The sequence below is a fragment of the Oncorhynchus gorbuscha genome, linkage group LG15, assembly GCF_021184085.1.
Source record: "Oncorhynchus gorbuscha isolate QuinsamMale2020 ecotype Even-year linkage group LG15, OgorEven_v1.0, whole genome shotgun sequence".
In the NCBI taxonomy this organism is placed as follows: Eukaryota; Metazoa; Chordata; class Actinopteri; order Salmoniformes; family Salmonidae; genus Oncorhynchus; species Oncorhynchus gorbuscha.
The window spans coordinates 3,612,611-3,639,330 of NC_060187.1; the positions used below are offsets into that span (position 1 = coordinate 3,612,611).

The 26,720-nt window shown below is 43.4% G+C and overlaps 1 protein-coding gene across 1 annotated transcript in view; it reads right to left on the reverse strand.

Annotated features, from left to right (window-relative positions):
- Positions 1-4,306: 4,306 nt before the first annotated feature.
- The window catches only part of LOC123996529 (phosphatidylinositol 3,4,5-trisphosphate 5-phosphatase 1-like), a 46,286-nt gene continuing 23,872 nt past the window's right edge, over positions 4,307-26,720 (reverse strand). The window contains exons 12-27 of the mRNA XM_046299930.1: positions 25,157-25,353; positions 23,262-23,310; positions 21,307-21,436; positions 17,877-18,015; positions 16,057-16,165; positions 12,911-12,999; positions 11,025-11,106; positions 10,818-10,907; positions 10,385-10,495; positions 7,236-7,315; positions 7,048-7,135; positions 6,364-6,510; positions 6,209-6,275; positions 5,731-5,970; positions 4,908-5,383; positions 4,307-4,688 (exon numbers count right to left, since the gene is read on the reverse strand). Of these exons, the coding sequence (XP_046155886.1) occupies positions 4,639-4,688; positions 4,908-5,383; positions 5,731-5,970; positions 6,209-6,275; positions 6,364-6,510; positions 7,048-7,135; positions 7,236-7,315; positions 10,385-10,495; positions 10,818-10,907; positions 11,025-11,106; positions 12,911-12,999; positions 16,057-16,165; positions 17,877-18,015; positions 21,307-21,436; positions 23,262-23,310; positions 25,157-25,353 (2,144 nt within the window). The 3' untranslated portion in view covers positions 4,307-4,638. The remainder of the gene's footprint in view (positions 4,689-4,907; positions 5,384-5,730; positions 5,971-6,208; positions 6,276-6,363; positions 6,511-7,047; positions 7,136-7,235; positions 7,316-10,384; positions 10,496-10,817; positions 10,908-11,024; positions 11,107-12,910; positions 13,000-16,056; positions 16,166-17,876; positions 18,016-21,306; positions 21,437-23,261; positions 23,311-25,156; positions 25,354-26,720) is intronic.

The window sequence follows — 26,720 nt, forward strand, 5'->3', positions numbered from 1 at the left end:
GTTGCAAATGAGAACTTGTTCTCAACTAGCCTACCTGGTTAAATAAAGGTGAATTTAAAAAAAACAACTACTAAACATAATCGGCCAATGTAAACTCAGATTTCTTGATATAAATATGAACTTTATCGAATAAATATGAACTTTATCGAACAAAACATACATGTATTGTTTAACATGAAGTCAAATGAGTGTCATCTGATGAAGATCATCAAAGGTTAGTGATTCATTTTCTCTCTATATCTGCTTTTCGTGACTCCCCTCTTTGGCTGGAAAAATGGCTGTGTTTTTCTGTAACTAGGTACTGACCTAACATAATCGTTTGGTGTGCTTTCGTCATAAAGCCTTTTTGAAATCAGACACTGTGGTGGGATTAACAACAAGTTTATATTTAAAATGGTGTAAAATACTCCTATGTTTGAAGAATTTTAATTATGAGATTTCTGTTGTTTTGAATTTGGCGCCCTGCACTTTCACTGGCTGTTGTCATATCGATCCCGTTAGCGTTTTTAAGGTATTAGTGGAAGGAAATAAGTTAGGACCGGACCAAAACAGGCAAACATCATCAATATAGTGTCCCCACCATATAATCAGTCAAAGAAATGGTTATTAGAAGGATCCAAAATGAAGTAATTTACCCAAGTACAAACCAGCGTAGGGAGGGCTGTATAGCTCCCATGGCACATCCTTTAACCTGTTTAAAAATACGGTCCTGAAAGATAAAGATGTTATGATTTAAGAGTCCATTCAGTCAGTGAAACAAATTCTGTAGGAGGCATCTCAGTTTCAGATCGGGTTCTCAAGAAATGGTGCATAGCTGCCAATCCTTGTTCATGTTCAATGGTGGTGTATAGAGACTCCACATCCATGGGGACCTAAAAGGAAGCTGTACCTATATTGTTCAATTCCTTAATTTTGTTCAACACATCTGTAGTATCTTGAAGATAGGCTGGGAGAGATGTCAGAAAAGGCTGAATAAAGTAATCAATGTACTTAGAGATGGGTTCTGTCAGACCTTCATTATCACTAATGACTGGTCTGCCTGGGGGTTTACAGATAGAGTATCACGTCTACCACACAATGACGTTACTGCAACGTATCCAATTTACCACCAGAGACATTCTTCTGAGGACAGAACAATCTCTGTTGGCCAACATGACCAGCATCTACGACCAACCTACCGAAGTATTTATTTATTGCATTTTCCTTTTCCAAACGGGTGGTAATTTAGAATGCATAAGATTCTGTATTTACGATAGAGTAGCTGCCTACGGCCCAATAGAGACATCGCTTCTTCCTTTGTTCTTCAGTCTTTCACTCAAACCCAACCCCCTTTTCTTTGTGTAACCAGCTGTCATATCTGTTCCGCCCACTAGGGACGTTTACCTTTATGACATAATTTGTAATCCAGGTGTGATTCATTCTGTGTATATGTAATTCTGTGTAATTAGTTAGGTATTTAGTAAATACATAATTAAACCCAATTTTGTATTGCTGATTCAACTTGTTAGCCAGGGTTTGTAAAGATAACCAATAATTTACAACTTTCATGAGACTGAAATAAGGTGATGATTAATATTGACTGCTATTGATGTAAAATAATACTAGGTTTTAAGAGTTTATTCGGAAGATAACAGCTCTATAAATATTATTTTGTGGTGCCCCGACTCTAGTTAATTACATTTACATGATTAGCTCAATCAGGTATTATTAATTACAGATAAATTATTTTATAGAATAGCATGTCATATCACTTAATCCAGCATAGCCAAAGACACAACATATGTTTAGACTGTTGTTGTTCATGCTTTGCTGTGTTCTAGTGGACTATGGAATATATTGTTTTCTGATTCTTGACACTTCTCCCAGTCATATTTAAGGTTAGAACTACCTTTCTAAGTGTTCTGATACTTCTATCGTGGAGTTGTATTTTTATGATAACATAGCTACACTTTTTTAATGTGTTTAGTATTATATATATATATATATATGCCATTTAGCAGACGCTTTTATCCAAAGCGACTTACAGTCATGTGTGCATACATTCTACGTATGGGTGGTCCCGGGGATTGAACCCACTACCCTGGCGTTACAAGCGCCATGCTCTACCAACTGAGCTACAGAAGGACTACTAGGTGTTGTCCAATCAATTTTGTAACCACTCCCTCTTCTAATTCGGGCTGATTGGAAAAGCTTTTCAAAAGAGGACATTGTGTTATTTCTTTGTACTCCCTGACGAAGGCCATGCAGCCGAAACACGTCATTTAAAAACCCGTTGTTTCTATTGAACCATACTAATAAAGGCATTTAAAAACCCGTTGTTTCTATTGAACCATGCTAATAAAGGCATTTAAAAACCCGTTGTTTCTATTGAACCATACTAATAAAGGCATTTAAAAACCCGTTGTTTCTATTGAACCATGCTAATAAAGGCATTTAAAAACCCGTTGTTTCTATTGAACCATACTAATAAAGGCATTTAAAAACCCGTTGTTTCTATTGAACCATACTAATAAAGGCATTTTAATTAATTATATGAAGAATGCCTTGGATCTTCTTTCTGAGTATTTCTATTTTTCAATAAATGTGCTCAAATAAAATCTAAATAAACATGTTTTCACTTTGTTATTATGAGGTATTGTGTGTAGATGGTCAGACTTTGTATTTATTCAATCCATTTTTAATTAAGACTGTAACAAATTTGGAATAAATCAACCGTATGAATAATTTTTGAAGGTTCTGTAATCCGATCTGATGTTTAAAAGACAGATGTAAGACATACATTTAGAGAAAATAAAAGTAGAATAAAGTAATAACAAAACAACAAAATAATCACTAAATAGCAAAGCTGGGTCGGAGCTCGCAAAATGGCGTCAACAAAATGGCTTCCATTCAATACAGCGATCTCTTCTTCTTGTACCATCTAAACAACTGCAAAATATATTTTTCCATTGTCAAAAATTAAGAACGGGAAGCAGAGAAATAACACACATAGAACAGATCTACTGTTTCTTAGACTGGCTTATCAATGGGAATGGCAGATCTATTACACATAGAACAGATCTACCGCTTCTTAGACTGGCTTATCAATGGGAATGGTAGATCTATTACACATAGAACAGATCTACCGTTTCTTAGACGTGCTTATCAATGGGAATGACAGATCTATGGCTCTATGAGAAGTGTATGATGATAAGGGTAATGTATTTAATGTGTTTGTCTTGTACGATGTTTGTGTACAGTAGTACTGTGTGTGTAAGACAGTTACATTTCATCCTATAACTCACATTTCTTCTTTTTCCCCCTTTTTCCTAGTATTCAATTGGTAGTTATAGTCTTGTCTCATCGCTGCAACTCTCGTATGGACTCGGGAGAGGCGAAGATCGAGAGCTGTGCGTCCTCTGAAACACAACCCAAACACAATGCACACTAAACCCGGATGCCGGCCGCACCAATGTGTCAAAGGAAACACCGTACACCTGGCGACCGTGTCAGAATGCACTGTGCTCGGCCCGTCACAGGAGTCGCTAGAGCGACAAGGATATTCCTGCCGGCCAAACCCTCCCCTAACCCGGACGACGCTGGGCCAAACCCTCCCCTAACCCGGACGACGCTGGGCCAATTGTGCGCCACCCCATGGGTCTCCCGGTCACAGCCAGCTGCGACAGAGCCTGGACTCAAACCCAGAATATCTAGTGGAACTATGTTGCAGTGCCTTTAGACCACTGAGCCACTCGGGAGGCCCATAACTCACATTTCTATGTGAATTTGGTCGGGTCGCACAAAAAGTTACAGAATGCAGCTTTAATTAAAATTAATTATTCTATTTATTTTATTTTTTCATTACGATTTTAATTCATAGACCGAGTATATTAAATAGACAAATATATAAAGTGTATCTTCTATGCAGTTGGTAAAAAAACAATAACTTTGTCAATCCAATTATGTTGGCCACATAATTGTAAATGTATTTTGGGGCATCCGAGTGCTGCAGTGGTCTAAGGCACTACAACTCAGTGCAAAAGGCATCACTATAGTACCCGGTTTGAATCCAGTGTATCACGTCCGGTTGTGATTGGGAATTCCTTAGGGAGGTGCACATTTGGCCCAGTGTGGTTGGGGCTGGAGTAGGCCTTCATTGTAATAACACTACTTTGTTCTTAACTGACTTGTCTAGTTAAATAAAGGGAAGAAAAAAAATTAAAATCACATTCATGCAATACCATCTACAAACCAGCAGGTGGTAGCATTAACATATATAAAGGATACCTGGCCACTGAGCATGTGAGAAATTAATAGGAGAGGCAGGTGAACATGATTCCCTTTAATTTAATTGAGATTGTTGTACAAGTATTTTAAAAATGATTCCTATAATATAAAGAGCTTTTCTAGTTGTCAGCATTTGTGAGAAAAAAAAATAATAACAATGATGATACTTATTTCAGAGGACTCCACAAATCCCCAGAGCGTTGCCATGAATACAGCCTAATGCATATGCAAAGATGAGTTCATACAGGAACTTGTTTGGAGAGGCAGGAAGACGAGCATTGCAGTGACTGATACTAGCCACCATCCAACATCTCATTTTAACATATAGGACAAGACGAGGAGGGTTTTCAGCCAGAAAAAAAGCACACAAAGTCATTTCACTGAACGGCCCATCTTCGGTGGTTGAGTTGCCTCATGATGAGCTGGGGGGAAAAGGAGAAGATATGACAGACCTGTTGCTTTCATCAGCCTGTTGTGTTGACTATGTACATAGTTTAATGTACAGAACCGCTTCTTCTGCGCTATTCAAAGTTTAAAACCGTGACAACAGAAGCTATAAGCAACTTGCTTGCATGATATGTGAACTAAGACTACTTGTGTGATATAGATGGTTTCATGAGGGTAAATAACTGTAGATTTACCTTCTTTGGGGAGGGGCTGGATGGGCCTTGTAGGTGGACGGAGTTTGCTGGGCAGCTTCGAGCTGTCTCTGTAGTTTTTAAGCTTAGTGGGCGTGACGTCCGCCTGGCCTGGGCGGGACTTCATGGGCAGATGTGGTCTATTGGTGGTTTGTACCATGGCCCCCTCAGAGCGTGAGGGCTTCACAGGGTTCTTGGTGTAGGTCTGGGGGTGGAGCGGGGCTGAGGCAGTGGTGACGGAGGACGGGGGCTTGGTCTCAGAACAGGTGTAAGAGCGGTTACGAGGGGTGGGGACCGGGGGCCGGTCAGGGTCCTGGTCAGAGGGTTTGGTGAAGGAGAAGATGGGGTCTGGAGGGGTCAGGTGATCCTTGGAGCGTTGAGGGTCTGGTTGGTCTTTAGGTCCTCGTGGAACTCCTCCCTTCCCCATGGAGCCGTACAGAGGGTTGTCAAACATCTCCGCTGGCTTCCCCCCCTCATTACTAGAAGACAGCATACAAAAGCAGACAGACAGGCAGACAGACAGACAGGTCATTCAGAGTACAGCTTCAGACTCACATTGGGGTATCAATCTATTCACTCTCAGTACATTGCCTGCTCTGTGAGAACTGCAGCAGTATCGTTCAGTCCCATTTCTTTTCCACTTCAAGTGGAATCATGGAACTCTCCATACTAGAGGTCAACGCCACCTCAACAAAATTCCCTTTACACTGACCAATTTAACCATTTCAATGGAGACGAGTCACTGTCTGGGAAAACCAGGAGTTCTGAAAACGATTATCTCATAGATATTTTCTCTTAGATCTAAGCTAGTCCAAGACAAACGTACACGTTATCGGATGCTTTTCCTGTAGGGCTTCGCACAGCGCTGCGGTCGTTGACAGTCTTTTTGGGAGAGGTGTTTCCATGGGTCTGGTCCCTACCCCCGAACCCACCGACACCACCACCCCCACCTCCGGAGCCTGATTTCGGGGACATGCTGTAGCTCCAGCCCCTGTCTGTCACACCTCCAGACTTGAAGCCCACCCCCATGTAACTGGGGTTGGTGATATCAGTAGGAAGAGCAAACCTATTGAACAGGACACATAACCAAATATTCATCTCACAACTAACAGGTAAAGAGAATGGAAAGAGTAAAGGCTCATACACACTTATACGTTTACCAACAAAATATATATATATATATATTTTTTTTTACTTGGTAAACCACCAAAGTCAGTTTTAATTCGTTTGAAAAGAACTGGGATCACATGTCAGCTATGCTTTAATGCTACAAAGTAGCCATGAGGGAAGAAGGAGGTTCTCACTTGTTGATAAGATCAAGTCCTTTTCCTTTAGAGGCACCAGAATCATCCCTTTCCACTTTGATGAAATCTGTAGACAAAAAAAAAAGAGTTTTTAGCTCAGCAACAAAAATATAAACCTTTTACAGGTGCAGTATGTCATTGGCTGTCAGCCTCACCGTATAACTTCTCAGTCTGTTTGCCTTCTGAGGTTCGTAACTGTACACCTCCCGTCAGGGTGCCCGTCCGCTCGCCGTGATGAGTCAATGTGATGTGGAACTCTGTGTAGGAGGACTCCGCCGCTCGCAGAGCTACACAGCCCTCTCCTGTAAGGATGACACCATGTCAGGGAGGAGGGGGGGGGGGCAGGAGGAGGAGGATTAGAACATACTATTTTACTCTCTGACAGTGCTGGATGAAGGTCAGAGCTGGATGAAGGTCAGAGCTGGATGAAGACAGAGCTGGATGAAGACAGAGCTGTATGAAGACAGAGCTGTATGAAGACAGAGCTGGATGAAGGCAGAGCTGGATGAAGGCAGAGCTGGATGAAGACAGAGCTGGATGAAGGCAGAGCTGGATGAAGACAGAGCTGGATGAAGACAGAGCTGGATGAAGGCAGAGCTGGATGAAGACAGAGCTGGATGAAGACAGACCTAGATGAAGACAGACCTAGATGAAGACAGACCTAGATGAAGACAGACCTAGATGAAGACAGAGCTAGATGAAGACAGAGCTAGATGAAGACAGAGCTAGATGATCGTGATTCATAGACCTAGACTAGTATTTACTCAAGCCCAAATGTGGTCTGTGTCATTCTCAGAATGAGTCTCTCCAAACAGACCACAGTTAACCTTCTTTCTCACCATAGGATTCATCACAGTCTGTGGACTTGACACACAGGAGAATGTGTTGATCCAACAGATACTCTGGGTCTGAGATGATCGGGACGAGCTTTAAAAAGACACGAGAGGAGCTCTGTTACATCAAATACGCCATATTGTAAACTCAACAAGCCTAGTGTAAAAAAAAAAAACCTTAATCGTCAACAAACCTCAACTTGGTTTCCAAACCGAACTTTGATGGACCCATCTGAGTGATCTTGGTTCTCTCCTTCCGAGCTCTTGACAAATTCTGTGGACAGAATGTATGCAGTTATGCTGGTCCCAGATCTGTTTGTGCTATATAACCAATTCAAGTTTGGTATGAGACTGAACAATAGGAGTTGTAAAGATAAACAGATCTGGGACCAAACTAGCGTGCAGTCACTGTGAGTTAGACTACATTTCAGTTGAAGATATTGATATACATTGTCAGCTCAGGGGTTTGAACTTGCAACCTTCCGGTTACTAGTCCAATGCTCTAACCACTAGGCTACCCTGCCGCCCCGGAATCCATAACTTGCGATGTGTTCGAACAGGAAGTCCACTGTGTGCAGCTCACCCTGCATCAGCTCAAACATAAATAACATGAGCATGTCTACTTTTGATAAGCTTCCCAGTAAAGCAATGAAAACAATCAAGCATCCCAGAAGAATTAACTTATTTAGCTTAAGAAACCAGTTTCATTATATCAATAACTTGCTGATTCATATCCTGACTCTATCTCTGAAACCCACTTAGATAATACCTTTGATGATACAGTGGTAGCAATACATGGTTATAACATCTACAGAAAAGACAGAAATGCCAACAGAGGTGGTCTATATTCAGAACCACATCCCTGTGAAGCTTAGAGAGGATCTCATGTTCAATGCTGTTGAAGTAATATGGCTACAGGTTCATATGCCTCACCTAAAGCCCGTTATTGTGGGAAGCTGCAAATATTTAGTTAAGATTTGGGGTTTAGTGAATGATTTGCCTCAAAAACAATGTCTAGGACTAATTTATTCCTTGCTACCCATTCTGAAAATGACTGCAGTTCTGGTTGCAGTTCATTTGTTGAGTCTTTACTCAGAGCCAGTGGAAGGTCACTAGTGTACATTTAAAAAAAAGTATGGGGCATAGACAGCTGCCCTGGGGAATGCCTGATTCTACCTAGATTATGTTGGAGAGGCGTATATAGCAGGGGGTGTAAAGCCATAACGTTTTTCCAGCAGCATACTATGATTGATAATGTCAAAAGCTACACTAAGTCTAACAAAATTGTTCCCACAATCTTTTTATTATCAATTTCTCTCTGCCAATCATCCATAATTTGTGTGAATGTCGTGCACGTTGAATGCCCTTCCCTATAAGCATGCTGAAAGTCTATTGTTCATTTATTTACTGTAAAATAGCATTGTACCTGGTCAAATACAATTTTTTTATCCAAAAGATTACTAAGGGTTGGTAACAGGCTGATTGGTCGGCTATTTGGGCCAGTAAAGGGGGCTTTACTATTCTTGGGTAGCAGAATGACTTTAACTTCCCTCCAGGCCTGAGGGGACACACATGTTTGTAAGCTTAGGGATGGCAAATAGGAGTGGCAATATCATCCGCTATCATCCTCAGTAATTTTCCATCCAAGTTGTGATACCCAGGTGGCTTGTCATTGTTGATAGACAACAATACGTTTTTCTATCACACAGTTACTTTACCGATTTCAAAACTACACTGCTTGTCTTTCATAATTTGGTCAGTTATATACTCAGATGTGTAGGTTCAGTGTTTGTTGCTAATTTTGCCAATTAGAAAAGTAGTTGGCAATATCAGTGGGTTTTGTGATGAATGAGCCATATGATTCAATGAATGATGGAGCTGAGTTTGCCTTTTTGCTCAAAATGGAATTTTACGATCATTCTTTATTTAATTGATCTTTGTTTCATAGTGTAGTTTCTTCTTCTTTTTGTTCTGTTTAGTCACATGATTTCTTCATTTGCAGTACGTTTGCCAATCGATTGTGCAGCCAGACTTATTTTCCATTCCTTTTGCCTCATCCCTCTCAACCATAACATTTTTCAATTTCTCATCAATTCAAGGGGATATAACAGTTTTTACAGTCATTTTCTTAATGGGTGCTTATTAGTAACTGAAATAAGCAATTTCATAAGTGTCAAGTGCAGCGTCTGGTTGCTCCTCATTACACACCACGGACCAACAACTATTCTTTACATCGTCAACATAGGAATCACTACAAATCCTCTTGTATGACCTCGTATACACAATATTAGGTACAGCATTTGGAACGTTGGTTTTCCAACATATGGCTACTAACTATATTGTGATCACTACAGCTGCTGGATTTGGATACGGCTTAACATCAGATTTCTGCAGCATTAGTAAAGGTGTGATCAATACATTAACGTACACATAGAGCTAACATCAATCAAATTCATGTCAATCCCTCATGGCTCAAAGTGGAGGTGAGATTAACTTCATTACTACATGTTTTTGTAAGAAGTGTTGACATGTTGAATTCTGTTTAAACTACTGGCACACGGCTCAGACAGCCATGCATACCCCACAATACATGCCACCAGAGGTCTCTTCACAGTCCCCAATTCCAGAACAAACCATGGGAGGCACACAGTACTACATAGAGCCATGGCTCCATTGAACTCTATTTCACATCAGGTAACTGATGCAAGTAGAAAAATATTTAAACAGGTTAAAAAATACACCTGCAGGGACTGTGAAGAGACATACACATGCATACCAACACACATATAACATACACACATATAACATACACGCTATACACACACTTACACCTGGATAATATGTAGTAGTAGAGTAGTGGTCTGAGGACACATACTTAATGTATTGTGAAAACTGTTTTAACATGTATTTTAATGTTTACAATTTATATTACTGCCTTAATTTTAGCTGAACCCCAGGAAGAGTAGCCTTGGTAGCAGCTAATGGGGATCCATAGCAAGTACAAATAAGTTTTGATTTTAGCGTTATCCACTATTGGGACTCAAGAGTGATGCAGCGGTCTAAGGCACCGCATCTCAGCACTAGAGGCATCCCTACAGACCCTGGATTCAATCCCGGGCTGTATCACAATCGGCCGTAAATCGGGAGTCCCATAGGGTGGCGCACAATTTTGCCCAGCGTCGTCCGGGTTAGGGTAGGGTTTGGCCGGGGTTGGGTTTGGCCGGGGTAGGGTTTGGCCGGGGTAGGCCATTATCATAAAATAAGAATTTGACACCGACTTGCTTAGTTACATACAAAAATAAAATAAACCAGTGTGTTCAGATGGAATAAGGTCTAGTCTTACTCTCTAAGCAGCTGGAGTGGTATTCCAGGAAGAACTTGGTCTTGGACTTTGTCATGAGGGTGGCAACGCAGTTCATGAACTTGATCCCACCCTGAGACACCCTGCTGGGATCTGGAAAGAAAGATTAAAAAAAAGACCATTTGAAAGGCAGTTGTCTTGTCCATAATGTTTGACTAGGAAAACAGTAGAAAGAACTTCTTAGGAGTCAGATCATTTCTAACGTCAGATGTAATAGGCTGTGTTTAAACATGCAGCCCAATTCTGACATTTTTTTTCCCCACTCATTGGTCTTTTTGACAAATCTCATCAGATCTTTTTTCTGAGCTGATTGGATTTGTAAAAAATAAAAAATAAATTGGTCTGACTGTGTGATCACAGTCATTAGTCACACAGTCGGCACGGTGTAGCTGTCTAGTGAAGTTAGAAACTGTACCGTGCTTGGAGACAAACTGTGATGCCACTCCAACTTCAAATGTGGAGAAAACTGGAGAGTGGTCACTGGTCATGATGTCATTGGTGCACCCTGCAAAAGAGGTTTGCCTAATGATATAATTGGTCATAACATTAGCTAAAATGAAACATATATTTAATTGGTTATTGCAATGAATCAATGGATGAATTATCATGGCAGTAGTCTCACCGTATGACTGACAGACCACATGCACCAAGGGGTAGGACTTCCGTAGAACACGATCACACCATGATGGTAGATTGTATTTAGTCTGTGAGGGAGAAAAATGTAAATAGTGAACTTTTAATATCAGTCTTTCAGAAATTCAGTATTGAGTATCTTCAAATCGGAGTTTCAGAGACCCTGTTGTGGTGGCTGTGAGCAAAAGCTGGAGCGGTAGGGTAGCCTAGTGGTCAGAGCGTTGGACTATTAACCGAAAGGTTGCAAGATCAAATCCCAGAGCTGACCCACTGTTCTTAGGCCGTCATTTTAAATAAGGATTTGTTCTTAACTGACTTGCCAAGTTCAACAAAAAAAAAGACTGGAGTCCCCAGCTACGATGAGATATGGAACTGTTGTTTAGAGGCTGAAATTTCAACCACAGGATTAGGTCATCATTGTAAGTTTTATCCATGTTGGAAAATGGTTATGTGAAATATGTTGAATTTGTACCTTTGAAACAAGGTCAGATCATCGTTATATCCACGGTAAAACCAAAATAATAGGTTGGGCAGCACCTCCTACTGGAGAGTTGATCGATCTACAGCACCTCCTACTGGAGAGTTGATCGATCTACAGCACCTCCTACTGGAGAGTTGATCTATCTACAGCACCTCCTACTGGAGAGTTGATCTATCTACAGCACCTCCTACTGGAGAGTTGATCTATCTACAGCACCTCCTACTGGAGAGTTGATCTATCTACAGCACCTCCTACTGGAGAGTTGATCTATCTACAGCACCTCCTACTGGAGAGTTGATCTATCTACAGCACCTCCTACTGGAGAGTTGATCTATCTACAGCACCTCCTACTGGAGAGTTGATCTATCTACTATCCCATTTAGTCTCCTATCCAGGGTTGTAACTAAGACCAGCCCTGCTACTAATATGCTATCATGAGATATATTACTGAGAGATCCCTTAACTCAATTTGATTTAGTCATATTTTTTAACTTAGACTTTTCGGTTGAGATGGAGACGTGAATCTAACACATCAATTATTAATTTGTAGACAAACTGGTATTAAAGCCAGACTATGTCGATGGCACAAAAATTACATCTTCACATGTTGATATTTGATTGTGTTGACAATAAAATCACTTTTACAATACAGTATATAGCCTATTGCTATCCAGGTCATTTGGTTCTGCTATGAGATGAAGACCACCTGTAAATAGCCCATCTGTAAATAGCACACCCAACTACCTCATCCCCATATTGTTACTTAGCCTCTTGCTCTTTTGCACCCCAGTATCTCTACTTGCACATCATCATCTGCAAATCTATCACTCCAGTGTTAATGGCTAAATTGTAATTATTTTGCCTCTATGGCCTATTTATTGCCTTACCTCCTTACTCTTCCACAGTACATTTGCACACACTGTATACAGATTTTCTATTGTGTTATTGAGTATGTTTGTTTATGTGTAACTCTGTTGTTTTTGTCACACTGCTTTGCTTTATCTTGGCCAGGTCACAGTTGTAAATGAGAACGTGTTCTTAACTGGCCTACCTGGTTAAATAAAGGTGAAATAAATCAAATACATTTTAAAAAAATAACACCATTTGAACTTTTCTTTTAAATGTTTGAAAGCACAGTTACAATACATTTAGATGATAACTAAACCCCAAAATCAGACATTGTTTTTCCATTGGAATTTGACTCTGCTTGTAGATGATTGAAAGCATAGTGATAACACATTTGGGAATTCAACAAACTTCTAGCAGTCTTTTTGAATGGGATGAATAAAAAGTTAAAATCTCATTGAGCCACTTCTTAACCAAATTACTACCCATATTTCCATGTTAAAATGATGCGGTGCGCCCAATGGGATCTGAGAACACCGTAAACCTACCCCTGTGGCTTTGGCTTTGGTGTAGGCATATCTCTCTCGTGTGTCTCTCTCGAAACGATACGTGGGCGCGAACGTGATCTCCTCCTCATCTGGAGATGAAATTAAACAACAAAGGTATCAAAGGTCAAGACAGGTTCTCAAACGCTTCATTTTGCACATTTTAATGAGGAAGTGATGATGAAATGCTGATAAATACCTATTATAAACTCAAGCCAAAACTCAAACGGCCCTTCTTCAGGACCCTGTCTTTCAAAGATAATTCGTAAAAATCCAAATAACTTCACAGATCTTCATTGCAAAATAATTTTAACACTGTTTCCCATGCTTGTTCAATGAACCCTAAACAATTAATAAACATGCACCTGTGGAACGGTAGTTAAGACACTAACAGCTTACAGACGGTAGGCAATTAAGGTCACAGTTATGAAAACTTAGAACACTAAAGAGGCCTTTTTACTGATTCTGAAAAACACCAAAAGAAAGATGCCCAGAGTCCTTGCTCATCTGCGTGAACGTGCCTTAGGCATTCTGCAATGAGGTATAAGGACTGCAGATGTGGCCAGAGCAATACATTGCAATGTCCGTACTGTGAGACGCCTAAGACAGGGAGACAGGATGGACAGCTGATCGTCCTCACAGTGGCAGACCACGTGTAACAACACCTGAACAGGATCTGTATATCAGAACATCACACTTCCGGGACAGGTACAGGATGGCAACAACAACTGCCTGAGTTAAACCAAGAACGCACAATCACTCCATCAGTGCTCAGACTGTCCGTAACAGGCTGAGAGAGGCTGTACTGAGGGCTTGTAGGCCTGTTGTAAGGCAGGTCCTCACCAGACATCACCGGCAACAACGTCGCCTATGGGCACAAACCCACCGTTGCTGGACCAGACAGGACTGGCAGAAAGTGCTCTTCACTGACGAGTCACGGTTTTGTTTCACCAGGGTTGATGGTCGGATTCGCCTTTAATGAAGGAATGAGCGTTACACCGAGGCCTATACTCTGGAGCGGGATCGATTTGGAGGTGGAGGGTCCATCTTGGTCTGGGGCGGTGTGTCACAGCATCATCGGACTGAGCTTGTTGTCATTGCAGGCAATCTCAACACTGCATTGCAGGGAAGACATCCGCCTCCCTCATGTGGTACCCTTCCTGCAAGCTCATCCTGACATGACCCTCCAGCATGACAATGCCACCAGCCATACTGCTCGTTCTGTGTGTGATTTCCTGCAAGACAGGAATGTCAGTGTTCTGGTATTGCCAACAAAGAGCCCGGATTTCAATCCCATTGAGCACGTCTGGGACCTGTTGGATCGGAGGGTGAGGGCTAGGGCCATTCCCCCCAGAAATGTCCGGGAACTTGCAGGTGCCTTGTTGGAAGAGTGGGGTAACATCTCAGTGACAACTGGCAAATCTGGTGCAGTCCATGAGGAGGATATGCACTGCAGTACTTAATGCAGCTGGTGGCCACACCAGATACTGTTACTTTTGATTTTGACCCCCCCTTTGTTCAGGAACACATTATTCCATTTCTGTCAGTCACATGTCTGTGGGACTTGTTCAGTTTGTCTCAGTTGTTGAATCTTGTTGTTCATACAAATATTTACACATGTTTTAAGTTGGCTGAAAATAAACACAGTTGACAGTGAGAGGACGTTTCTTATTTTGCTGAGTTTACGTGGAGTGTGCAACTTTCTTTATTGTGATAGTTTATTCGCCGTTAGTCAGCACCTCCACACAAACACATTTTTTCTGTGTGTGTGCCAGCTCATGTTTTTGAATCTACATTTCAATGAGAATAGCATAGGTAATGGTGGTATTAAAAGGTCCAATGCACCTGTTTTAAAAAAACATTTATTATCTCAATATGATTTTTTGTCTAGGTAACAATTAAGCACCTTACTGTGATTGTTTTTAATAAAAAATTATCAAAACCTCATAAAAATGGCTTCTTAGCAAATTGCATTTTATCAAGCAAACAATGTACTGTCTTGGAGTGGTCTGAGAGAGAGGCCTATTGAGAGGAGCCTAACGGGAGGGATGTGTAACTAACGGCTCTCGTTGGGAGAAGGAGACGAACGCGCAGCGTGGTAGGCGTACATCGTATTCCTTTTCTTTTCTTTTTTTTAACCCTTTTTCTCCCCAATTCCATGGTATTCAATTGTTGTAGTAGCTACTATCTTGTCTCATCACTACAACTCCCGTACGGGAGAGACGAAGGTTGAAAGTCATGCGTCCTCCGATACACAACCCAACCAAGCCGCACTGCTTCTTTACACAGCACGCATCCACTGCGCACTGCGCACTGCGCCCGGCCCGCCACAGGAGTCACTGGTGCGCGATGAGACAAGGACATCCCTACCTGCCAAACCCTCCCTAACTCGGACGACGCTAGGCCAATTGTACGTCGCCCCACGGACCTCCCGGTCGCGGCCGGTTACGACAGAGCCTGGGCACGAACCCAGAGTCTCTGGTGGCACAGCTGGCGCTGCAGTACAGAGCCCTTAACCACTGCACCACCCGGGAGGCCCCACATCGTAATTTTATTGATGACACCGAAAAACAACAAAATCAAAAACGAAAGCGCACAGTTCTGTCAGGCGAAAAACACTAAACAGAAAACAAGATCCTACAAAACCCTAAAGGAAAATGACAACTTATATGTGATCCTCAATCAGAGACAACGATAGACAGCTGCCTCTGATTGGGAACCACACTCAGCCAAACACAAAGAAATACAAAACATAGACTTTCCCACCCAAGTCACACCCTGACCTAACCAAACATAGAGAATATAAAGGATCAGGGCGTGACAGTAACCTGAAAACCAGCTGTTCTTGGCAGAGAAACTATCTTTTGTTATTAGTGTATTAACAACCCCCTGTCTTTTCAAAAAGCTCTGACACTAAAAGTGCATTATCATCATTTTCATATCATTTTTTCCCCAATCTCATAGTGGATATAAAATATAGGTAAAATATAGTTTTTGACTGTACTGCCCCTTTAAAATGTAGACACTTGATAGTGTAATGGCTGTTAATCCTGCAATACCAACATACTGTAGATGTGTGCTAACTCTATCACGGTTGATTTATGTATGAAAATGTATGATTTTGCTAGTTTTGCTAGATTTTGTCTTACCATAGTGTAGGAACACCTTCTCTTCTCCTTTCTCAATGGTGAGCTGGTCTCTACACAGCAGTTCCTGGTACTGCTGCTGTTTGATCTTGGTCACAATGCTCTCTGCTTCCTGTTAAGGGAACACAATGCAAAGCAGCTGTTCTCCTTTTTCCTGCTCGGTGACGTCATCAGCACACCACAGTCTCTTTTTAAATAGGGAATAGGAACTGCATGCTGGCTGTGTGTCCCAAATGGCACCAGGGCACGGGTCAAAAGTAGTGCACCAAATAAAGGCGGCAATTAGGATGCATTAGTCAAAAGTAGTGCACCCGATAAGGGCACCAATTAATGATGCATGTCAAAAGTAGTGCACCAAATAAGGGCGCCATTTTGGATGCATGTGTCAAAAGTAGTGCACCAGATAAGGGCGCCATTTTGGATGCATAGGTCAAAAGTAGTGCACCAGATAAGGGCGCCATTTTTTTCAAAAGTAGTGACCAGATGCATTTTGGATGCATAGGTCAAAAGTGCACCAGATAAGGGCGCCATTTAGGACAAAAGTAGTGCACCAGATAAGGGCGCCATTTTGGATGCATAGGTCAAAAGTAGTGCACCAGATAAGGGCGCCATTTAGGATGCATATGTCAAAAGTAGTGCACCAGATAAGGGCGCCATTTAGGATGCATAGGTCAAAAGTAGTGCACCAGATAAGGGCGCCATTTTGGATGCATAGGTCAAAAGTAGTGCACCAGATAAGATGCATATGTCAAAAGTAGTGCCATTTTGGATGCAGATAAGGACGCCATTTTGGTGCGTAGGTCAAAAGTAGTGCACCAGATAAGGGCGCCATTTAGGATGCGTAGGTCAAAAGTAGTGCACCAGATAAGGGCGCCATTTTGGATGCATATGTCAAAAGTAGTGCACCAGATAAGGGCGCCATTTTGGATGCGTAGGTCAAAAGTAGTGCACCAGATAAGGGCGCCATTTAGGATGCATAGGTCAAAAGTAGTGCACCAGATAAGGGCGCCATTTTGGATGCATAGGTCAAAAGTAGTGCACCAGATAAGGGCGCCATTTTGGATGCATAGGTCAAAAGCAGTGCACCAGATAAGGGCGCCATTTAGGATGCGTAGGTCAAAAGTAGTGCACCAGATAAGGGCGCCATTTAGGATGCGGCCACTGTTTCATGCACCAGGCGGTCTGTCCTCCACGTTCTGCTAACCAGTGGAACCAAGTAACAACTTGTTCTCTGTTTCTTACCACATTCAAGAAGCACGTTGACAGAAATCATTAGTCGGTTACACTGACACTATTACACAAAGCAGGTTTCCATCCAACCTTTTCATGCGGGTAAATGTAAATATATATTGGCTACATGGGAAGTTAACCGTAAAAAGGTGGTTTTTATGTGCACTATGTCACCACGCATAGTCCTCTATCTGCAACAAGTCAATTGGATGAAAACACATCTATGTTGGGAAAAATACGGATAATTATTGTTTTTTTTGCTGATTTTAGAATATTTGTAAGAAAATCTGTCACTAATTGGATGGAAACCTAGCTACTGACATTAATTCCTCTCAATATTATCTCCACTTTTTGTAATACTGTCATGATCTCAGTAAGAGAAGACTAAGTTGAGTGTTGTTGATACTGTGAGCAACCCAACACCAACCTGTCAAAACGTCTGGATCTCCTGGAGTAACGGTTAAGGTGTTTGGGTTGACGGACCCTGGTTCGAGTCCCGGTTGGGCTACCCCCCACCCCCCACCCCCCAGAATTAGCTACAATACAATCTCCCCATCCAATGGTAACTAACTGCTTAACTTAGTATAACTTACTGTGGATGGCAGTTGGATTCGATAATTCAGATCCCCGAACCAGAACAGATGAGTGAATCGATGTGTGATGTCAAAATGGTTCGGTTTCTTATCTCCAAGATTCAGAAAGCGTAGGATGCTGACGTAATTCTGGTTGCGTCTGGCAAGAGAACAAATGTTGAGGAATTAAATGTCTTGTTTCAAGATGAGAAATGGTGTTTTCTTTCCTCACGTTTTAGCTATTTTTTTTTTTTTTTCCATGTTGCAGACTCACATCTTTGTTTCTCTATTCATCAAACAGAAAATTATTCCATTCATTTGTATGGGTTAGATTTAGACAAATTCCATGACACTTGTAGGGGGGACGTAGAGCAAAACGGAGAGCAGCATCTTGTTCGTGAGGGTCTATCCTCTCTACAGTGGGGTCATAATAGTTTGTTACCCAAACGGTTCAGATGCAACAGACCAACATGGGCATGTCAGCATTATCGACTTCAGACAAGTCTCGTGGGGCTTGTAGGGGGGTTAGGGGGTGTTTTAGGGGGGTTAGGGTTAGGGGGTAGGGTTAGGGGGTTAGGGTTAGGGGGTTAGGGTTAGGGGGGTTAGGGTTAGGGGGTTTAGGGGGGTTAGGGTTAGGGGGGTAGGGGTAGGGGGGTTAGGGTTAGGGTTAGGGGGTTAGGGTTAGGGTTAGGGGGTAGGGTTAGGGTTAGGGTTAGGGGGTAGGGGTAGGGGGGTAGGGGTAGGGTTAGGGGGTTAGGGTTAGGGTTAGGGTTAGGGGGTAGGGTTAGGGTTAGGGTTAGGGGGGTAGGGTTAGGGATAGGGGGGTTAGGGTTAGGGGGTAGGGTTAGGGGAGGGGTCGAAGAGAAAAACGTAGAACACCATTGTGAGAGTCTCTCCTGTCTATAGAGGGGTCAGATTAGTTCAGGTGCTAAAGACGTTTTCGTGAGAAGACCTATTTTCGGGATGTCTACCGGTTTGACAAACAGTGCCGTAGCTCTGCCACTTTCCACCGCAGATGTGGAAGGGACGACATCGGAGGATGCAGTGGATTGAGACGCGTCCCATGTAAACAAACAGGTATCTCTACTGGTCTGGCAAACAGGTATCTCTACTGGTCTGACAAACCGGTATCTCTACTGGTCTGACAAACAGGTATCTCTACTGGTCTGGTATCTCTACTGGTCTGACAAACAGGTATCTCTACTGGTCTGACAAACAGGTATCTCTACTGGTCTGGTATCGCTACTGGTCTGGCAAACAGGTATCTCTACTGGTCTGGTATCTCTACTGGTCTGACAAACAGGTATCTCTACTGGTCTGGCAAACAGGTATCTCTACTGGTCTGGTATCTCTACTGGTCTGACAAACAGGTATCTCTACTGGTCTGGCAAACAGGTATCTCTACTGGTCTGACAAACAGGTATCTCTACTGGTCTGGTATCTCTACTGGTCTGACAAACAGGTATCGCTACTGGTCTGGCAAACAGGTATATCTACTGGTCTGACAAACAGGTATCTCTACTGGTCTGGCAAACAGGTATCTCTACTGGTCTGACAAACAGGTATCTCTACTGGTCTGACAAACAGGTATCTCTACTGGTCTGACAAACAGGTATCTCTACTGGTTTGACAAACAGGTATCTCTACTGGTCTGGTATCTCTACTGGTCTGACAAACAGGTATCTCTACTGGTCTGGCAAACAGGTATCTCTACTGGTCTGGTATCTCTACTGGTCTGGTATCTCTACTGGTCTGACAAACAGGTATCTCTACTGGTCTGGTATCTCTACTGGTCTGGTATCTCTACTGGTCTGGCAAACAGGTATCTCTACTGGTCTGACAAACAGGTATCTCTACTGGTCTGACAAACAGGTATCTCTACTGGTCTGACAAACAGGTATCTCTACTGGTCTGGTATCTCTACTGGTCTGACAAACAGGTATCTCTACTGGTCTGGCAAACTGGTATCTCTACTGGTCTGACAAACTGCTATCTCTACTGGTCTGGCAAACAGGTATCTCTACTGGTCTGGCAAACAGGTATCTCTACTGGTCTGACAAACTGGTATCTCTACTGGTCTGACAAACAGGTATCTCTACTGGTCTGGCAAACAGGTATCTCTACTGGTCTGGCAAACAGGTATCTCTACTGGTCTGGCAAACAGGTATCTCTACTGGTCTGGTATCTCTACTGGTTTAACAAACAGGTATCTCTACTGGTCTGGTATCACTACTGGTTTAACAAACAGGTATCTCTACTGGTCTGACAAACAGGTATCTCTACTGGTCTGACAAACAGGTATCTCTACTGGTCTGACAAACAGGTATCTTTACTGGTCTGGTATCTCTACTGGTCTGACAAACAGGTATATCTACTGGTCTGGTATCTCTACTGGTCTGACAAACAGGTATCTCTACTGGTCTGACAAACAGGTATCTCTACTGGTCTGACAAACAGGTATCTCTACTGGTCTGACAAACAGGTATCTCTACTGGTCTGGTATCTCTACTGGTTTAACAAACAGGTATCTCTACTGGTCTGGTATCACTACTGGTTTAACAAACAGGTATCTCTACTGGTCTGACAAACAGGTATCTCTACTGGTCTGACAAATAGGTATCTCTACTGGTTTGACAAACAGGTATCTCTACTGGTCTGACAAACAGGTATATCTACTGGTCTGGTATCTCTACTGGTCTGACAAACAGGTATCTCTACTGGTTTGGTATCTCTACTGGTCTGACAAACAGGTATCTCTACTGGTCTGACAAACAGGTATCTCTACTGGTCTGACAAACAGGTATCTCTACTGGTCTGACAAATAGGTATCTCTACTGGTTTGACAAACAGGTATCTCTACTGGTCTGACAAACCGGTATCTCTACTGGTCTGGTATCTCTACTGGTCTGGTATCTCTACTGGTTTAACTGACGGATTTAGATTGACCCACCGATGCGTCAATAGACTCTCGGGGGTTTTAAAACCTACTCAGGAAATAGAGCAGACAGACCACAAATAACATTCTAAACAATACTGGAGTATAAACAGAACAAAACTCCTCAGAGTTTAGGTACATTTTGAGGAGATGTTAAATAAATGTACTGATATTGTGCCAGTGGAATACTTTCTTATTTTTTATTAAATCTTTCCATGCAAGACACTCAATGCAAGACAATTGAGAGGAGTTCTGGTCAGACATATACCACATTTAAATGGTCTGTTTTTATTTGGTCATTTTAAATCCCAAATCTCTGTACCTACTGAGATTTATGTCTGTGAAATGAATACACTTTTTAATTTAACACCATTTAGCTTTCTGGTTCCTAGGGGGTCAGGAGTTCTGGGAAAACATGGAAATTGTCTACATTTGACACAGCTATTCAGTATGCTTTAGGATGTTCATATTCTGAAAATTATTTTTCAACAATTTATTTTGGTCCCTGCAGCTCACCTGATCTTCTTCTCACTGCCTGAGGTCAGGTGACTGTTGACGAAGCCAAAGGAAGTACCGTTGAACATGAAGGATACACCCACTGCACCCTTATTTCCTGGAAAAACAAAAATAAAATGAACGGATGTATCTTTGATCAAAGGGCCCGTTTCCCGGACACAGATTAAGGTTAGTCCTGGACTAAAAAGCAATTTCAAAGAGTATTCTGCATTGAGCAAGCTTTTTAATCAAGGACTAAGTATAATCTATGTCTGGGAGACAGTGAGTTGATGGGACTGCAGTGAGTTGATGGGACTGCAGTGAGCTGATGGGACTGCAGTGTGTTGATGGGACTGCAGTGTGTTGATGGGACTGCAGTGAGCTGATGGGACTGCAGTGAGCTGATGGGACTGCAGTGTGTTGATGGGACTGCAGTGAGCTGATGGGGACTGCAGTGTGTTGATGGGACTGCAGTGAGTTGATGGGACTGCAGTGAGCTGATGGGACTGCAGTGAGTTGATGGGACTGCAGTGAGCTGATGGGACTGCAGTGTGTTGATGGGACTGCAGTGTGTTGATGGGACTGCAGTGAGTTGATGGGACAGCAGTGAGCTGATGGGACTGCATGGCTGATGGGACTGCAGTGAGCTGATGGGACTGCAGTGAGCTGATGGGACTGCAGTGTGTTGATGGGACTGCAGTGAGTTGATGGGACTGCAGTGAGCTGATGGGACTGCAGTGAGCTGATGGGACTGCAGTGAGCTGATGGGACTGCAGTGAGCTGATGGGACTGCAGTGAGCTGATGGGACTGCAGTGAGCTGATGGGACTGCAGTGAGCTGATGGGACTGCAGTGAGCTGATGGGACTGCAGTGAGCTGATGGGACTGCAGTGAGCTGATGGGACTGCAGTGAGCTGATGGGACTGCAGTGAGCTGATGGGACTGCAGTGAGCGGATGGGACTGCAGTGAGCTGATGGGACTGCAGTGAGCTGATGGGACTGCAGTGAGCTGATGGGACTGCAGTGAGCTGATGGGACTGCAGTGAGTTGATGGGACTGCAGTGAGCTGATGGGACTGCAGTGTGTTGATGGGACTGCAGTGTGTTGATGGGACTGCAGTGAGTTGATGGGACAGCAGTGAGCTGATGGGACTGCAGTGAGCTGATGGGACTGCAGTGAGCTGATGGGACTGCAGTGAGCTGATGGGACTGCAGTGAGCTGATGGGACAGCAGTGAGCTGATCGGACTGCAGTGAGCTGATCGGACTGCAGTGAGCTGATGGGACTGCAGTGAGCTGATGGGACTGCAGTGAGCTGATGGGACTGCAGTGAGCTGTGGGAGCAGTGTGTTGATGGGACTGCAGTGAGCTGATGGGACTGCAGTGAGCTGATGGGACTGCAGTGAGCTGATGGGACTGCAGTGAGCTGATGGGACTGCAGTGAGCTGATGGGACTGCAGTGAGCTGATGGGACTGCAGTGAGCTGATGGGACTGCAGTGAGCTGATGGGACTGCAGTGAGCTGATGGGACTGCAGTGAGCGGATGGGACTGCAGTGAGCTGATGGGACTGCAGTGAGCTGATGGGACTGCAGTGAGCTGATGGGACTGCAGTGAGCTGATGGGACTGCAGTGAGCTGATGGGACTGCAGTGAGCTGATGGGACTGCAGTGAGCTGATGGGACTGCAGTGAGCTGATGGGACTGCAGTGAGCTGATGGGACTGCGATCCCTGTCTTGAGCTGTCTGGGACTGCAGTGAGATTCTGATGGGACTGCAGTGGAGCTGATGGGACTGTTCCAGTGAGTCTGGATGGCTATCTGAACATTAAAACACATAATAATGGACTGCATTGAGTTGATCGGACTCTTACAATCTGACAAACTATATTTAAACGATCCCTGTCATTTGTACGCTGTAACCCAAACTGAGAAGATGTAGGAATGAGATCCTTTCTGTTTTCGTGCTCAGGCTTGTCCTACAGTGAAAAGCTTTTGCTGCATGGATGTTCCATAGGGTCTGGGTGGCTATCTGAACAAAATTAAAACACATAATAATGATACCTTGGCCATTCCTTATGGTCGACTCTATTACAATCTGACAAACTATATTTAAACGGGCCACTGTCATTTGTAATGTAACCCAAACTCAAACCAGTGTAGGAATAAGAAGATCCTTTAGAGGACACTGGCTTTACTGGACTGAGACATTGGCCTTGTCCTACAGTGAAAAGCTTGCTCTGAGTGCTGAGACTGAGACACTGGCTCTAGTGTTGAACTGAGACACTGGCTCTTTGTTGAGACTGAGACACTGGCTCTCATTTGAGATGAGTCTGTCTGAGGTTGAGACTGAGACACTGGCTCTGAGTGTTGAGACTGAGACACTGGCTCTGAGTGTTGAGACTGATGCACTGGCTCTGAGTGTTGAGACTGAGACACTGGCTCTGAGTGTTGAGACTGATGCACTGGCTCTGAGTGTTGAGACTGAGACACTGGCTCTGAGTGTTGAGACTGAGACACTGGCTCTGAGTGTTGAGACTGAGACACTGGCTCTGAGTGTTGAGACTGAGACACTGGCTCTGAGTGTTGAGACTGAGACACTGGCTCTGAGTGTTGAGACTGAGACACTGGCTCTGAGTGTTGAGACTGAGACACTGGCTCTGAGTGTTGAGACTGAGACACTGGCTCTGAGTGTTGAGACTGAGACACTGGCTCTGAGTGTTGAGACTGAGACACTGGCTCTGAGTGTTGAGACTGAGACACTGGCTCTGAGTGTTGAGACTGAGACACTGGCTCTGAGTGTTGAGACTGAGACACTGGCTCTGAGTGTTGAGACTGAGACACTGGCTCTGAGTGTTGAGACTGAGACACTGGCTCTGAGTGTTGAGACTGAGACACTGGCTCTGAGTGTTGAGACTGAGACACTGGCTCTGAGTGTTGAGACTGAGACACTGGCTCCGAGTGTTGAGACTGAGACACTGGCTCTGAGTGTTGAGACTGAGACACTGGCTCTGAGTGTTGAGACTGAGACACTGGCTCTGAGTGTTGAGACTGAGACACTGGCTCTGAGTGTTGAGACTGAGACACTGGCTCTGAGTGTTGAGACTGAGACACTGGCTCTGAGTGTTGAGACTGAGACACTGGCTCTGAGTGTTGAGACTGAGACACTGGCTCTGAGTGTTGAGACTGAGACACTGGCTCTGAGTGTTGAGACTGAGACACTGGCTCTGAGTGTTGAGACTGAGACACTGGCTCCGAGTGTTGAGACTGAGACACTGGCTCTGAGTGTTGAGACTGAGACACTGGCTCTGAGTGTTGAGACTGAGACACTGGCTCTGAGTGTTGAGACTGAGACACTGGCTCTGAGTGTTGAGACTGAGACACTGGCTCCGAGTGTTGAGACTGAGACACTGGCTCCGAGTGTTGAGACTGAGACACTGGCTCCGAGTGTTGAGACTGAGACACTGGCTCCGAGTGTTGAGACTGAGACACTGGCTCCGAGTGTTGAGACTGAGACACTGGCTCCGAGTGTTGAGACTGAGACACTGGCTCCGAGTGTTGAGACTGAGACACTGGCTCCGAGTGTTGAGACTGAGACACTGGCTCCGAGTGTTGAGACTGAGACACTGGCTCCGAGTGTTGAGACTGAGACACTGGCTCCGAGTGTTGAGACTGAGACACTGGCTCCGAGTGTTGAGACTGAGACACTGGCTCCGAGTGTTGAGACTGAGACACTGGCCCTGGCCCTATCTCAAATCCTCTTCCCTCAATTCCTCAAATCCTATCTCTCTTGAGAACATCCAAGGTCCCTCCCCTCAGGCCTTCTTCTCCAATCGGTGCAAGGAATCATGACAATACTAATTGAGATAGTAACTGACTTGTTTGAAGCTGATGTTGGTGGTTCCTCTCAAGGCACTCTTCAGCGTGTCTATCCACTCCTTCTCCCCCAGGGGATCTTCCTGAGTCCCGAACACATAGATGTCATGAGGAATGTGATCGGCTGTGTCGTCCCTGGTCTTGCCCTGACCCTTACACTGGAACCATGATGCTATGTTGTGTGGGGGGCTGGCGTTCCCTTGGGAGAGACAATGATAAATCAGTCAATCAATCAATATATTTTTTTATTTCAATTAGGAAATGTGTAGCTAGTTGTTGAGTCATTCAGCAAAACAATTATCCACTGAGTTAAAAAAAAACAGCAATATCGATATTGATCAATGGACGATTCCACCTCACCGTGGGTCCCAAAAATATTTTTGGTATCCAAGATTGTTCTGTAAATTCTCACATAGAAACGTAATTGTGAGGAAGGATGTTTGACATATTTACTTTACATTTGTTTCACAAAAAAAGCGTAATTGATACAGACAACATCTTAAGAGTCATTATACTCCTTATGGTGTTCTCTATCCCATAGAGCCTAGCGGAGAGAGGATGCCCGGTGTCACAGTTCCAAGACCAGCCCTACGTGTCTGGCTAATCCTACATCAATGACCTGGGTGGATCTCAAAACTGAACCTGGATCAGCGTTAACTAGCAATGATATCCTTCGCCACCGTCGTCTTTTCGACAGATATCTCGAACCCGTCATGACGATTCAACAAAACAATCAATCATTTTCAAGTTTCTTTACAGCAAATTTCTTAGTTACATGTTTGTATAACTAGCAAAGGAGTTTTGAAATTGAGAGTGCAGTAATGAGGAAGTTTGGCAATGAGGAGGAAAAATAGCATAGTTCAGCTAGCCAGCTAGTTTAGCCAAGGGAAACCCGGGGACACGAGCTCGGGCCTCGTGGTTGTGCGCCCATGTAGGAGACATAATGTCGTTTTTATGCCCCGACTTCAGGAGTTGGTGGCAAAAAGTTTAATTTACCAATTCAGAGACTGAAACGAATATATCAGATGATTTATATTTAAGGATAATGAATCGATATAAAGTACAATCCCGAGATCAGCTGTAAAACAAATCTTCAAATGATGTTTGAAGTGAACCCTGAAAATAGAAAATGAAGGGTGAAGTCACTTCCCTCCTTACCATTCTATAGGGTCTTACAGGAAGCACCTTACCATTCTATAGGGTCTTACAGGAAGCACCTTACCATTCTATAGGGTCTTACAGGAAGCACCTTACCATTCTATAGGGTCTTACAGGAAGCACCTTACCATTCTATAGGGTCTTACAGGAAGCACCTTACCATTCTATAGGGTCTTACAGGAAGCACCTTACCATTCTATAGGGTCTTACAGGAAGCACCTTACCATTCTATAGGGTCTTACAGGAAGCACCTTACCATTCTATAGGGTCTTACAGGAAGCACCTTACCATTCTATAGGGTCTTACAGGAAGCATGTAGCTTCAAATGACCTGTTTCATCATGATTTTCCCCCCAAAATGGTTTGTGATACAAATGTAAAAGCATATTAAATATCCTCCCTCTCAAAA